The sequence below is a fragment of the Ziziphus jujuba genome, chromosome 11, assembly GCF_031755915.1.
Source record: "Ziziphus jujuba cultivar Dongzao chromosome 11, ASM3175591v1".
Classification (NCBI taxonomy): domain Eukaryota; kingdom Viridiplantae; phylum Streptophyta; class Magnoliopsida; order Rosales; family Rhamnaceae; genus Ziziphus; species Ziziphus jujuba.
Genome location: NC_083389.1, coordinates 15,336,264 through 15,353,006, shown reverse-complemented (window position 1 = coordinate 15,353,006; position 16,743 = coordinate 15,336,264). Strand labels below are relative to the sequence as shown.

The window sequence follows — 16,743 nt, the reverse complement described above, 5'->3', positions numbered from 1 at the left end:
CTTACAACAGTATCTAAGGTCAAGGAATCTCTACCATACTTAATGGCATTCTTTACTTCTCTATAAGTCTCAGGCAATGAGTTCAATAAGATCACAGCATGATGTTCATCATCAAAAGTAACTTTACAATTTGCAAGACTTAAGATTAAACGATTAAAAGCATCAAGATTTGTGTCCAAATCCTTAGTAGTATCCATCTTAAAGCCAAAAAATTGTTTAAGTAGAAGAATTCGATCAGGTAAGGATCTTACCAGATAAAGCTGTTCAAGCTTTTGCCACATTTGAGAAGTAGTGCTTACATCATCAACTTGCCTCAGAACACTATCAGAGAGATGCAATATAATTGTGCTCGTTGCAATTTCATCGATCTCATGCTTCTTTTCATCAGTAACATCAGCAGCTTAAATTCCATCGATTGCCTTAGCTACCTTCATTTGCACCAGTACTGCCCTCATTTTCTTGCGCCACAGCAAGAAATCACCTTTGCCATTGAATACATCAATTTCCAACTTTGTAGACATTCTTGACTTCTTGAAAGATTGAGAAACCCTCACACAGATGATTCTCACAGAAAACTCACAAGACACAGGACCAAGAATCAAGAATACTCAACTAAGCTCTGATACCACTGTTAGAAAATCAGAACAAAACAAACACAACACAACTTATCGAGGTTCGGTCAAGATGACCTACGTCCTCGTTGCTCTGGTGAGAGCTTCTGGTCTCTTATTGATCTTGCAGTAGTTACACAAACTATCACCTCTTGTATACACACAGGTTTTCACATAGAAAACATACTCACTAAATCCCGAAGCCCCATTATACACCCTTTCAACTTATACAATCACTCAATCTCACTTAGAGATGATTTCTCACTCAGAAAAGAATACAATTGAAGAAAAGGTAAAATAAGAATCTTGGAGCTCCTCTCTCGTTCACAAGCTTGAAGAAAGACTGGTTTCTGTTATTTCTGTTACATCCATCGAAGAGAAAGAGTTCTGTGCATATATATTACACACCAGCTTCAAAACGACGTCGTCCAACTTATTATGAAGACTCACTCAGATTAAGACACGTAGCTTGCCGTTATTCTGTTACAGTATGTTGGAAATGACTGCTTTGTCTTTCTTTATTTTCAAGTAAATGAAACGATGCGTTTTGTTCTTCTGAGACTTATTCATTGAATTAGCTCGAGTCTTCTCCAAATGTTGACCTCATGCATACACCAGATCGTTGCAAGATGCATTTGTGGATTATATCTTCACAATATGTATATATAAATATGGCCCTCCGTTATCACGTTGAACAATATTATATCAATTATAAAAATCTATTAATTAACATTTTAGATTAATTTTTTCAAAAAATAGGTCCAATCCAACTAAAAAACCTCATCACATTCAATTGTTGAAAGCACAGATTTTAGCAGCATGATAAAAGACTTTTTTATGTACATATAGCACCATATATATAACCATGTTTTGAAGACATCTCATTAAGGTTTTAAATTAAAGAAGCTCAGGTAACATTGATTTCTAGAGTCTCAAATATCATGTGACATGTTAATTTATACAAGGGTTAATTATACTTTGATATTCTTGACTTTCAAATTGTTGTGATCTATACCTTTGACTACCTAAAATAATGATTTATGTTTTTAATTTTTCATTTTGTTTTGAATTGGTTTAATCCCCAATTTGATCAAATAAGTTGGTAATAATTTTGTCCATACAGTTTATTTCTTTTCCTTGATCAACGCTTTAATTTTTTTTTTCTACATCTCTTGCTACAAATTCTTGAATAGAATTGTTATCAATTTAGTTGGTCAAATTGAAAATTAAACCAATCTAAAATAAATTAAAAAAATTAAAGACCTAAATTATTATTTTTAAAAGTTAAAAGCCCAAATCGCATAAATTTATAAATCAAGAGTATTTAACTAACCCATTTATATATCTATATATATATATATATATATATATTAACATAAATAAGAAAGTTACTTTTTAGTTTATTGGAAGAAGGAATCACCATTAATAATTGCTTAACAAAACAGTGGCTGTATTCTTGACTGTCTGGCATGATGGGAGAGGGACATGACAGTACAAAGTGATATTATTCATTAATTAACCGATGACAGGAGTGAACAAGGGTTTGTTTGAGAAGAACGCTTCCAAATTTGCAACCACAAGTTGGCAAAGAGATTCAATAGATTCCAGAGTAGAGAAAGCCTTATGTGGAGAAACAACAACATTGTCCAATTCAAGAAGCTCCTTAGGAACATCAGGCTCATTCTCAAACACGTCCAAACCAGCACCTCTAATCTCTCCATTCACCAAGCATTTCACCATTTCCTTCTCATCGATAATGCTTCCTCGTCCTACGTTTATAATCACTCCCTCTTTTCCCAATGCCAACAGTACTTCTCTATCAATCAAATGGTGTGTTTGGTCATTTAGTTCACAACAAATGATTAGGACATCACTCTTTGCAGCAAGTTCTTTGATATTTGAATAGAAAGGGTAGGAGATGGATGGTTTTTGGCTCCTTGAGTTGTATGAGATTTTGCACCCAAAACCCTCTAGCCTTTTGGCAACTTCAGAGCCTATGCTCCCTAGTCCCACTATCCCAACCCGCTTGCCTCCCAACTGAAATTAAAAAAGGGCATCAATAAGGTTTCATCATAAGGTGAAAACTATGTCATTAACGTATTAAAATTGCATATATACATATATAGACAAAATAAGTAGTACTCTAATTATTTTTTTAAAAAAAAAAACTTAATTATGACTACAAGTCAGGATTTTACTCACAAATCATTGATGTTAAAAATATATAATTTGAACACATGGCATTTTCAGCTCTTTACGATTTTATTTATTTATATATATATATATATATATTTTTGATCATAGCTCTTTACGATTTCTAGGTCTACGGTCGAGGTGAATGTCAATGAATTGCAGATAATATGATGTAAATTAATAACGGAAAAGATTGTAACAGGTGGGATTCTATGAATTGCAGCAAAATCCAGCTGCCATAAAATGGTTGGAATTTATTGGTAAGAAAATAGTTTGGTATTTCGTCAACCAATCCACGTGATTTCAATAATGCCAAAGAAAAAAAAAAAAATTAAAAAATCCATGTAATTTTGTCTGTGGATTTGCAGGCAGCTGCAGAAGGCGCTGCAGTTTCTCATCAAGCTGATCAAAGTCTCAAAACAACAAAATAAATAAATAAATTAGAATAAAATAAAAAACACTGATCAAAGTCTCTTTGATTTTTGTTCTTCAGGTATTCTTTATATAATATTTTTTTCAATTCTTTACCTATATTGAACTGTATCAAGTTTTTTTTTTTTTTTTAATCAATTATTTGGTTTTCAAGTACTTGTATTCATAGATTTAACTTAACAGTAAAACTATTGAGAATATACCTTTTTTTAAGTTCAGAGTTCAAATTTCAACCTATATTTTCTCAAGTTATCTTAGCTTAATAATGTTTTACTCTTTCATATGATAATAATTTATAGTAATAATAAGAATATCAATTCAAAACAAAACTCATGGTCATTATTTCCTTGAAAATTTAACTCTTCTTACATGACGCATGCACAAATTTCTGCTATATTTTATATTCACTAAAGCTAGTGTTCTAAAAGGCTCTGTCAAGTTTAGAGAAAACGCCTCACGTTAGAGCAAGACTTAGAAAAAGGCCTAATGTGCGCCTTGGCACCATAAGGAACAAGTCTTTTTCAGCATTTTTTTTTAATAAAAAAAAAAAGAGTTAAAAGAGAATTTCAAAGAAATTAGAAAAAAAAAATTGAAAAAAAAAAGAAAAAAAAATAAGTATTAAAAAAATACAAAAATATTTGGCAAAATCCTTAGGTATATGTACTAAATGGTTCACTGGTTTAAAAGGAAAAAAATAAAAATAATAAATTATAAATAATAAACTGCAAATTTTCAAAAGAGAATAAATTGAAATTTAATAAAGAAAAAGACAAGAGTTAGTTAGATTATGGTTATATCTAAATTTTATATTATAAGAATTATTAGGTAATTATAGACTTGTATTATATATGAGACAAATTTTTTTGTTGGAAACTTAAAATATATAAAGCTTCTAAGAATTTCTTATAAATAGTTGTTTGCTAATTTATATTACTTGCATGTATCATAGTGATGTAGATTATATATATTTTAGTTTTCAAAATATGAATTATTTTATTTAATTAGTAGTTTTATGTAATTAAAATAGTAATAAAAATAGCAAAACGGGTTATTATGTTTAGATTTTGTTTAGATTTACAAAATTTGAGGCTTGACTTTACTATCTTATCACATTTTACGTCTTTTAGAACCTTGATTAAAACTCGAACAACATCTTTCAGAAACCTTATTATCTTTGCTCTCAGTGAAGATTATATTGTGCCTTTTTTCCATTAAGTTTGGAATTTAACAAGCTTCACTGTCATGGATTTTTCTTCATATTTCGTTGCCATCATAAACAGTCATTTCTTTGACTTTTTCCTAATTGCCAATCTATTTATGTTACGTGGAGAACTTAAATTCTATTAAAGTAAAACAGATATATAAAAAATATTATTTATCATTATTTAATAATCATTATTGAAAGTTATATGCTATTTGATAATTTAAATATTTGATATCTAAAACAATTCAATCTTTTCAAATTAGGTTCTTGTAATAAAAAATTATTATATAATTAAATACAATAAATAGGTGATAATCATGTTAATAATGATCTTAGCAAATAATAAAATTCTAAATATATATATATATATATATTTGATTTATTTTTGTAAGAAAAACATTTTAGAATGTATATATTTCATTTCTATAAATACTATATTATACATATAATATATATGCATGTTTACGAATTCTTGTTTACAAATTTTATCATGTACACTTTATTAGTCAATTAACAAATTAACAGAGCTATATTACGAGCGAGTTTCAAATGGTCGTCGGTCTATCTAGTCGCTACTCACATTAAAATTAGTTGGTCGCATATAGGTTTGTGAGAGGGAACATGTAATATCAAGAACACCATACCATATTTTTTTATTTTTTTTTTTATTTTTTTTAAGTAGTAAAAGCAAATAAACATTAGATAAAACAAAAATGAAAACATGATTACCTTAAAACCTAGAGGATAACCACCTTTGGTTTTCCAAAGTCCATGTCTCACAAATCTATCCGAGGCTGAAATATTTCTTGCCACATCAATCAACAGCCCAACGGCCATATCCGCTACATCTTCCGAGTACACCATACCGGAATTAGCCACGGCTATCCCACGTTGCCTGCACTCCGCCATGTCGATATGGTTGACGGCGGCAGTGATGGTCACTACGAGCCGTAGTGCCGGTAGCTGCCGGAGAAAGCCTGCGTCAACGACATTAGTGCCGTCGTCGTAGCAAATCAAGGCTTGGATGGAGTCTGCATGGCTGCTTAAGATCTGTTCTAGTAGCTCTGGTGATTCCCAAGCTTTGAGAACATGGAAGTTTTTAGATATGAGGTGGGATTCTACTGGTATGGAGCTCGGTGGCTTCTGAATAAGGAGGACTTTTAGGTGTTGAGGTTGGTGATGATGTTGAAATGGTACTGGCGACATTTTTTCTTTGTTATGTTCGATGATTGAAAGGCTTCAAAATAGACTTTGAGACTATCTGTATATATATATATATAAGGAAATGCTTATTACAAAATATAAATAAATTAATAAATATATATATATATATATATATATTTATTGTGAAATGATAATTCCTTAATTTAAGGGTTACCACACATATGGCAAAGTGTGGTCAATTCATGCATTTTACGATCCAATCCATAGCATGATGTATGGCAGCGTTTTAAAAAATTATAGGATAATTGGACTTTAATATTTTTTAAAATTATTAAATTTTATTTTGAAATATTTAAAATCAATTTTTTTTATAGCGATATCTTCTATTTTCAAAATCTTTACAAATTAATCTAATGCGGTTAAAATCCATACAACCATCAAATATGGGTTATGTGCAGCACATATATGACCCCCAAATTTGATTTTTTAATTTTCACACTTTAAATTAAAAAAATTAAAATTGAAAAGCCTAAAAAAAATACTAGATATTAAAAAAGAAATCCAAAGCCCAAAAAAATCAGATGGTATAAAAAGTTACAAGGACACAATTGAAAATACCAAATGTTCCCCAAAAAAAAAAAAAAAAATTCCTAAAGCCTGAAAAAAAAAAAAAAATACTCGATAGTTAAAATTTTTTTTGAGTGAATGAAGAAAAATCGAATATTCAAAAAAAAGTTTTGAGAGCTTGGAAAAATACAAAATGTTTAAGAATAATTAAATGCCTAAAAATATTAGATTGTAAAAAATTTTTGAGAGCAAGATAAAAATACCAGAAAATTTTGATAGCCCCAAAAAAGAAAAATCAAATTTTCAAAAAAGAATTTGAAAATGCAAAAAAATATCAAATAGTAAAAAAATTTTGAGAGCATGATAAAAATTATCAGATGTTCAAAAAAATTTAATAGCCTAATAAAAGTACTAAAACAATTTTGAGAGCCCAAAAAAATATTAGATGATTAAAAAACAATCCGAGTGTCTGAAAAGAATAGCAAATATTCAAAAAAAATTCTGAGAGTCTAAAAAAAAATTGTTAAAAAAATCCAAGAGCCCAAAAAAATTAGATAGTAGAAAAAAATACAAGACGTTAAAAAAAATTTGAGGACCCCAAGATATTTAAAATGTTAAAAAAAGATCTAAGAGCCCAAAAAATAATAGATTATAAAAAAAGATACGAGAGTATGATAAAAAATAACAATTGTTCAAAAAAAATTTAGGAGCCTGATAAAAATAACAGATGTTTAAACAATTTTGAGAGTTAGAAAAAACACACACTACATGATTTAAAAAAATTTTAAGTGCCCAAAAAAAAAAAAATCAAATATTCAAAAAAATTTTGAAAGCCCAAAAAAAAAAAAAAATACTAGATGTTAAAAAAAAGTCTACAAAAAATACTAGATGATGAAAAAAATTATACGATCTAAAAAAAATAGATCGTTAAAAATATTTTGAGTGCCCAAAAAAGTTTAGATAACTTAGAAAGTTTTGAGCTCTTAGAATGATTTTATACTTAATGATAATTTTTTCAAGGACTTGGAACCATCTAGTATTTTTTGAGCTCTCGGAATTTGTTTAACATTTTATATTTTTATGAACTCTTAAAATTTTTTTTTACCATCTAATAATTTTTTCGAACTCTTGAAATTTTTTCAATAATCTGGTAATTTTTTGGGCTCTCATGATTTTTTTGAACATTTGATATTTTTTTGGTTGTCTAATTTTTTTGAACATCTAATATTTTTTTGGACTTTAAAATTTTTTTGAACATTTAGTATTTGTTTCGGGCTCTTGAAATTTTGTTTAACCATATGGTACTTTTTTCGGGCTTTTGAAATTTTTTTATGAACATATGGTATTTTTAGTGTGCCCTCGAAAATAGTTTTTTACTATATGATATTTTTTTGGACTTTTGAAAATTTTTTTAAGCATCTAGTTTTTTTTTTCTTTCGAAATTTTAAAAATTTTTTAAATAAAAAATATTAAAAATAAATTAAAAAATAAGATTTGGTGGTCATATGCACCGTACATGATCCCAATTTAGTGGTTTTTTTCAATTTTAATCGAACCAGACCAATTTGTAAATATTTTGAAAGTTGAAGGTATCTATATGAAAAAACTGATTTAGAGATCCCTAAATGAAATTTAATGATTTTAAAAGGTATTAAAGTGCAGTTATTCCAAAAATTGTTTCCTTTGCATTGTATGCCAATGTCTACATTTAGGAGTGTAAATAAGCCAAGTATTAGTATTCTCAAACTTAGTTTGCATGATTTTAGAGGTGTTCAATTTTGATTTAAACTCAACAAAGTTTGAAAAATGCTTGCTAAAAGTCGGTTGCTCAACTTATTACATTATAAAAATTTAAAAAATTAAAATTTTTGTTTTTTTAAAATAAAAATTTTAATATCAATAGTTAATAAATTTCATTTATTCTATTAATTTTATTGAAAAATTAATTTAATTTTAAAAAGTTTATAAATTTAAAATATAAAAATATTATTATGTATTATAAATACTTAATATGCTTAAATTCATAATAATTTTTATATAAATACATGTAAATATAAATTTGAGCTATTCATAAGCTAACTACGAATTTATTACTCAAGATTGACTTGCAAGCTTTATTTCTTGTTCAAGCTAAGCTTGTTTGCTTTACAAGTTAAGTTCGCTGTTCACGAAGTGCTCGAGCATATTTATAGCCCAGTATATCTCTCTTTTTAGCATATTTACAGCTCTGTCTAGATCTCTCTCTATGGCTATAAATACATTGTATGGTGCATCCGAATGTGAGAAAATTGTGCAATATAAACCTGCTTATTTATTTAGTTCTTTTCATTTCTTCTCCAATCCGTGGCTTGGATTCCTTTTTCCAATTTTAAATATTCTCTACATCTTGCAACTTAAATTACATCCAACTACTTAAGGTATTAATTAGCACCCACTATGTATGTATATATGAAAGTGATTGATCTCATTAATATTATATTTCATTGTGGAACATGTGGACTTATAAATTATTTGCATTTTTATGGAAAAGTAAGCTGGGCATTAATATTATATTTCATTGTGGAACATGTTGACTTATAAATTATTTGCATTTTTATTGGAAAAGTAAGCTGGGCAAGCTAGTAGCTTATTTATTTATTTGATTTGATATTTTGTGGAAAAATAATGTTACTAACTACCTTATTTTATGACAAATTATTTGATAATATATCAAAATCAAAAAATTAACATAAATTTGAAATAGATAATTACACTTTAGTATCTTCTAAAATTACATTATTTCGTTTAGGGGGCTGTACAATTTTTTTGACACCCTAATACCTCTTATTTTCAAAATTATTACAAATTGATCCAAATTTGTTAAAATTAATAGAAACCATCCCTGTAATTTTTTTAATTTTTTTTCCATTCTTTCAATTAAATTTATTAAAATAGATTAGTAAACTAAAAAAACTTAAATTCAAAATAAAATTTAAAAACTCACCATTTAATCCGATCTAACAACATATAGGTATTATTTTTATAAAAATTTTACTTTTACCAAAAAAAGTACGATATTTTATAAAAATTACTTGCCACTTTTTTTTTAATAGATCTTTATGTTTGGTTATTTGATTTTGAAAACTCCATAATATATAAAGGTTATCATTTTTATTTTTTGAAAAATTATATTTGTATTTTTAATATTTTATATATTTAATAAAATAATTATAGTTCTCTCTTTAAAAAGTTTATAAGCTTTTGCAAAATACAAATATACTTTTTGCAAAATGATTTTAAGTTTCTTTACAAAAATTTTAGCACCAAAAAATGTTAAAAACGTTGGAAAGAAACTTAAAATTTTATAATTTTTTTAAAGATAATTATTATTGTTTTAATAAATTAGAAAATATTAAAAATACAAATATATTTTCTCAAAAAAATAATAATATGTACATATTATAGAGATTAAAAGAAAAAAGAAAAAAAAAAGGAACATAAAAACCTATAAAAAAAAGCGACCAAGTAATTTTTATAAAATAGTGTAATTCTATAAAAATAAAACTTAAAATTTTGTTTTCTTAAAATAAAAATTTTAACATCAATAGTTGATAAATTTCATTTATTCTCTTAATTTTATTATAAAATAAATTTAACTTTTAAAAAGTGTATAAATTTAAAATATAAAGATATTATATACTTTATAAATATTTAATATGTTTAAATTCATAATATAATTTTTATATAAATACATCTAAATATAAATTCGAACTATTTATGAGCTAACTAAAAGTTTATTATTTAAGATTGGCTCGCAAGCTTTATATCTTATTTAAGCTCAGTTTGTTTTCTTTATGAGTTAAGTTCGTCGATCACAAAGTGCTGGAGCATATTTACAGCCCTGTCTAGATTTCTCTTTTTACGGCTATAAATACCATTGTATGGTGCATCTGAATGTAAGAAAATTGCGCAACATAAACCTGCTTATTTATTTAATTCTATTTCATTTCTTCTCCAATCCGTGGCTTGGATTCCTTTTTCCAATTTCAAATATTCTTTACATCTTGCAACTTAAATTACATCCAACTACTTAATATTAATTAGCACCCAATATATATGTATATATGAAAGTGATTGATCTCATTAATATTATATTTCATTGTGCAACATGTGGACTTATAAATTATTTGCATTTTTATTAGAAAAGTAAGCTGGGCAAGCTAGTAGCTTATTTATTTATTTATTTTTTTGATTTGATATTTTGTGGAAAAATAATGTTGCTAACTACCTTATTTTATGACAAATTATTTGATAATATAACAAAATAAAAAGTTAACATAAATTCAAGAGGGATAATTACACTTTAGCATCTCTAAAATTACATTATTTCGTTTAGGGGGCTATACAATTTTTTTGACACCCTAATACCTTTCATTTTCAAAATTATTACAAATTGGTCAAAATTTGTTAAAATTAATAGAAACCGTCCCTGTAATTTTTATTTTTTTTTTCATTCTTTCAATTAAATTTAGTAAAATAGATTAGTAAACTAAAAAAAACCTAAATTCAAAATAAAATTTAAAAACTCACCATTTAATCCAATCAAACAACATATAGGTATTATTTTTATAAAAATTTTACTTTTAAAAAAAAGTAAGTTATTTTATAAAAATTACTTGATCACTTCTTTTTTTTTTTTTAAATAGATCTCTATGCTTGGTTATGTTATTTTGAAACTCCATAATATAAACAGGTTATCATTTTTATTTTTTGAAAAATTATATTTGTATTTTTTAATATTTTATAAATTTAATAAAAGAATAATAGTTATCTCTTTAAAAAAGTATATAAACTTTGGAAAAATACAAATATACTTTTTACAAAATGATTTTAAGTTTCTTTACAAAAATTTTAGTACCAAAAAATGTTATAAACTTTGGAAAGAAACTTAAAATTTTGTAAACTTTTTTTTAAAGATAATTATTATTGTTTCAATAAATGAGAAAAATATTAAAAAATACAAATATATTTTTTTAAAAAAATAATATTATGTGCATATTATAGAGATTCAAAATTAAAAATAATAATATGTATATATTCTAGAGATTCAGAAAAAAAAAAAGTAACATAAAGACCTATAAAAAAAAGCGCCCAAGTAATTTTTATAAATAATGTAATTCTTTTTGGAAAAGTAAAATTTTAATAAAAATACATTTTTCAGATAAAAAAAAATTGGTTGGATTAAATGGTAAATTCTTAATTTTATTTTGGTTTAAAGTTTTTTATTTACTAATTTATTTAATGAATTTGATTGGAAAAAATGAAAAAAAAATATATATAAAAACTTTATAGGGTACTAAAGAGTAATTTTGGATCGTTGATGTTAATTTTAATAGATTTAGATAAATTTATAATAATTTTGAAAATATAAGATATCGGAATGTCAAAAAAATTGTACATTTCCTAGAAGAAAGAATATGATTTTTAGAGGCATTAAAACGTGATTATCTCTAAAAATAAATATAGATAAGTAAATTTTAATTAAACTCTATACAAATTAATAAAATAATATCATATTGTGATCAACAAATTAGTTATAGAAGTTTTATACCGTCTTAAAAAACAGTTAATTATCTTCTAGATTTTTTTTTTTTTTTGGTTTATATTTTTAATTGAGATGAGATGATCTCATTGGTTGATAGAAAAATTGGGGGAAAAAAAAAAGTCCAGTCTCATGCTAATCAAACATAAAATAGAACCCAAAAAAAAAAAAAAATGTAGATATTTTGAGAGAAGAGGAATGATTGACCAATGGCATAAGCAGGACAGAAATAGGAGATGGAAAACTAACAAAAAGAGGCCGACCAGATATGGCGTACAATTTGAACAAAATTGCTTCAGATAGTTACGTGTTTAAATCAGGACCATTCGATCTTTGCTAGTCCACGTTGGAAAGTCAGCTTCGACAAACATAGGTACACTTCCGTCTTAAAATTTAAAACCTTTCCACAAGATTGTGGAAAATTAGTAAATGTTTTATCTTCTGAAATTTAAGATGATTACAAAACCATCCTTCTTTATAGTTTTTGACAAATCACATACCTTTCTATTTTATAATACCTTGTGACAGATATATTAAATTACTATAATACCTTTCAAATAGATAAAAATAATCATCCATATTTTGTTTTTTTTCTTTTAATTTTCTCTCTTCTATATATCATTTTCTTCTCTCATCTCCACTTTCTTTCCCTGTTTCTTACTGGTCCAAATCCAAAAGCCTTAAAGCCTACCAAAACTAACTTTCCCAAAGATATGGAAATGCTGGGCATTAATTTTATTTTCCTTTTGGTTTCTACAATGACAATGGTGGAAGATATGTTTTTCACTCATTGGGTAAGCTTACGTAAGTTTTTCATTATAGAAATGAAATTAAAAAAAAGATGGGAACCAAAAAATGTGGAGTAAGAAGAATGACGAGGAAAGGGCATGCGGAAAAAAAAAATTAAAAAAAAAAGTGGTTGTGGGAATGAATTATATTTATTTACAAATCATAATTTAATTATAAAAGAGTTTACAATTACAAATTTATCTTTTATCTATTAAATTTAACATATTGTCTATCCAACGTTTGGGGGGTTGTTGGTTAATAAAGAAGAAATTGATGTTAATGGATAAAAAAAAAATGTAATCAGGTAAAATGTGGTTGATTCTTATAAAAGTTTAGGATGATTTTTTAATTACGCCAAATTTGAAGAGGTATAATTAAAATATTCTCAGAAAATTATGAAAAAAATTAAAATATTGTTGTCTTACCAAATCCATGCCGTGCACGATGATCATGAAAGTTTTCAATTTCACTAACTTTTAATTTAATTTTCGTCATGCTGACTTTTGAATTCACAACTTGATGGATGAAGTTTCCTCCCTTTTTTTTTTTTTTTTTTTTTTGGTTTTTTTGGGGGAAAAAAAGATTAAGAAAAAAAAAAGAAAACTATTGATGAATGAAGTTGAAATAGTAACGTGAAAGTCACCTTATGTGTCGTGTCTTTTGCGTCCATTCCCGAAATGACATCTAGATTATTACCCAAAAAAAAAAAAAAAATTCACATCTACTATAATCTTTGGCTCATTATACATAAATATATACTAGGTGCGATAATGACATTAGCGTTACTATTACATATACAAATGATGACACATTCACCAGGTGCGATAATGACATTAACATTACTATTAAATATACAAATGATGACATATTTGTTTCATTATATATATTATTTAATTGTCCATGTTAGATATCAAATTGTTTAAAAAAAACTAAAAAATATTAGAAAAAATTATAAATGAAATGGAAGTCCACTTTTCAATAGTTTAAATTTTTGAAATTAATGATATCTAAAAAAAAAAATAATCAGCATTTAATCTAGTTATATGCCAAATTTCCCTTATTGGTAACCCGGTTATTAAACTTCAACAAAGCTTTTAAAATTCTAATAAATTTTGTGTTAATTAATACCTTCAAGTATAAAATAAATAAATAAAAAAGCTTTCAAAATTCAATAAGTTTACTAGTGGTCCATTGAAAAGCTAGCAGTTAAAAAAAAAAAAACACTGAATTACAAAATAAATAAGCAATCTAATGGATAATATATAATCATATTCGTAAGTTTGATCCAATAGTAAAATTATTGAAGATATATTTTCAAATTTAAAGTTCAAATTTTAATTTGTATGGAATCCTTCATTTTTTTTAGTGAAGTATTAAAATAAATTTTTATTAGTGTTTAAATCATTTTAATAGCAAAGTAAACCATATCAACACTTATAAATTTAAATACACAAATATATATATATATATATATCAATCTTATCAAAAACTCATATAAATTTAAATTCATATATAAGTTTCAGTTTTTAAAAAAATTTAAAGGCTGATAAAAAAAATTCTTATCGTTTTCTATTAGTACGTTTTAATGTGACAATTATTATATATATATATATATATATAGATATATATATATATGACTAAACCAGATTTTTGAGTTTATTTTTTCTTCTATCCTTGTAGAATATACAACGTAAAAGGGCTTGAATTTATTCACTCAGCCCAACAATTGTGTATACCTTTATATATGCATTTCATATGTTAGAAAGATTTGACATCATTTCAACTACTTGGAGCAAGCTCGTACAAATAGAGATAGAACAACAATTCCTGCAAAAACACCAACTAATGTTCATGTAGTCAGCAATTAAAAGTGAAATTATTACTATCAGATTATATATATATATATATATATATATAAAACTTATCCTCATAAAATTTGGCTTACCTGGTTTGACCAAATAATCCTGTTGATATTCTTGCTTGTCTGTTTTCCTAAGCCAATGGGATTTCAATGTTAACATTCCCACCAGACAAAATATATGTCAAGAAAAGTATTCGGAAACTCAAGATCTCCGAAAGAAAGAATTAACTTAAAAACATGCAACTAACGAGACAAACAACTTTGACTACTTGTGGTACTAATTTGCTTGCTCCTGATAACATGGATTTCCAGTTTGAGATATATCATGTTTTCCGTATTCCATTTGAACAATTATTTTATCGACCAATCAACACTTGTTTCATTCTTATGGAGTAGGTTTTCTAAATTGTTTGGTTATTAACTATCTAATATAGCAGTGTTTTCAAACCTGTTCCTAACTAGATAGAGAGAATCATGCTGCTAGAACCATGAATTGACCATGGTTCCAAAGTTCTATAGAGACCAAGGCACAAAATGGATAATGGATGAGGAACAAGACTGAGAAGAAAGCCACCTGCAGCCACTTACATAATGCAATGCAAAAAATATTCAGACATCATGAATGTTCTTTAAAAGATAACCATGAGTGGAACAAACACGATCGACATTTTTCCTCTCAATATGACCCCAAGCTTGTTTAGAGATTTTTTTTCACATATATTGTTTAGTGAAAATATAATTTTTATATAATAATGAATAATTTACTATAGTGTAATCATTCATTCGAATAAAACAAGTGCACAAGAGTGCGTGCCTTGACGAACAATCTATCCCTTGCTTACTCCAACGGAAATTAGTGATGTAAAATTTAATCATGCAGATAGGATTAGCAACTGAAAAGCAGTCAAAGGAGGACCAAGAGAGAAGACAACATGATTTGGTATTTTGACAAAGTGTATGAAAAGCAATGTCTATCTGGATGTTGGATAATTCCAAAGACAATGACATTTATAACCCATGTCTATCTGGATGTTGGATAATTCCAAAGACAATGACATTTATATTATCTTATAATATTCGAATATGGATTCGATTGATACAAATCAACTACTCAATAATTTGTTTCTGGTAATAGTTCTTTTGACTTGCCAAATTGTGGGCCTATTTTGTGTCTCAAAATTACTGTACTAATTTTCTATTGTTGTGTAAGTTATTAAATTCTTTGAATTTGTGAACATAAGTAGAGAGCTGAATGAGTAACTAAAGCCTCCCAGGATATAAACTAATATATTTTTCTTATTCCTCAAGGTCCATAAATTCAAAAAATTATTTCCATTCTACAATATCAACAAGAGGAAAAGCAGTAGTTAATTACAAAAATAAAAGGGGTTTAACACTTAACTTCTTGAGCTCAAATAAAGAAATTAATGATCGTTTCAATTTTTTCTTATTGTAACCAACTCCTATCTAATTTCGTATAATATTTTTTGAGATGAAAAGCTAAAAGGAGTAACTAGTCTTACAATATTTATATGGTTTAAATGTCATCAAGAGGAAACTGGTAGTTTCAAGCTGCTTGTCGAAGTTTTTGGCTTCAAAAGATATAAAATTGTGATTTTGGCTGTGGTTGATTCTGCAATTAACTTCCTCTCGTAATATTACTTTAAATAACAACGATTGATGTAAATGAATATAAACAGTGCTTGTCTTCCATGCAATAGTAAGCTTGATCAAGAACAATTTAGATTGGTATTTTACAAAAATAAGTTAATTATAAATCGTTAGCTTACCCTGAATCAAGAACAGGGTATCTCAGAAACACAAAGAAAAAATTCCTTAAATCTAAGGATAAAAAAAGCTTAAATTTACTCAACAACAAGATGGAGGAAGGCCCACTTGCAAATTTAACAAGGACAACAAGATTTCCAATCGGATAAGATTTCCAAATACCCTTGTTCTCCCTCTCTAGCTGTCACCAAATAAAAAAATAAAATAGATTGAAGAATTCTAAAATCAGAAGGAAATTGCCACTCAAGAAAAAAATGGAAAAAAAAGAAAAAAAAGGGGGAAATACTGAACCAGATTGACCTGCAATATAGGCCCAAATTGAAAGAGAAGCAAACAAATTATGGAGAAAAGCCTTTTTTAAATTTGAGGATATCCTCATATGTAGGGATGATAAAACAATCCGTATAATTCGGTCTTCATGGAAATCCGCATTTAATGGGATGGAGATTTCATGATTAAAAGGGAAATGGAACGAGGATGGGATTCACCCATATCCGCCCCATTTATGCATATATATTTAACAATATATATACATATACATATTTATTTAAAT

The 16,743-nt window shown here is 26.5% G+C and overlaps 1 protein-coding gene and 1 long non-coding RNA gene across 2 annotated transcripts; both read right to left on the bottom strand.

The window, feature by feature from the left end:
- Window positions 1–1,989: 1,989 nt before the first annotated feature.
- LOC107432637 (glyoxylate/hydroxypyruvate reductase HPR3) lies at window positions 1,990–5,698 on the bottom strand. Its single transcript, XM_016043822.4, has 2 exons — window positions 5,170–5,698; window positions 1,990–2,648 (listed from the first exon to the last, which is right to left on the bottom strand). The coding sequence occupies exons 1-2, from the start codon at window positions 5,644–5,646 to the stop codon at window positions 2,127–2,129; spliced, it is 999 nt and encodes a 332-aa protein (XP_015899308.2). The 5' UTR covers window positions 5,647–5,698; the 3' UTR covers window positions 1,990–2,126.
- An 8,527-nt stretch (window positions 5,699–14,225) lies between these two features.
- Window positions 14,226–16,743, bottom strand: LOC125419278 (uncharacterized). Its single transcript, XR_007238262.2, has 2 exons — window positions 16,491–16,743; window positions 14,226–16,371 (listed from the first exon to the last, which is right to left on the bottom strand). It is a non-coding gene; the product is annotated as an uncharacterized LOC125419278 (long non-coding RNA).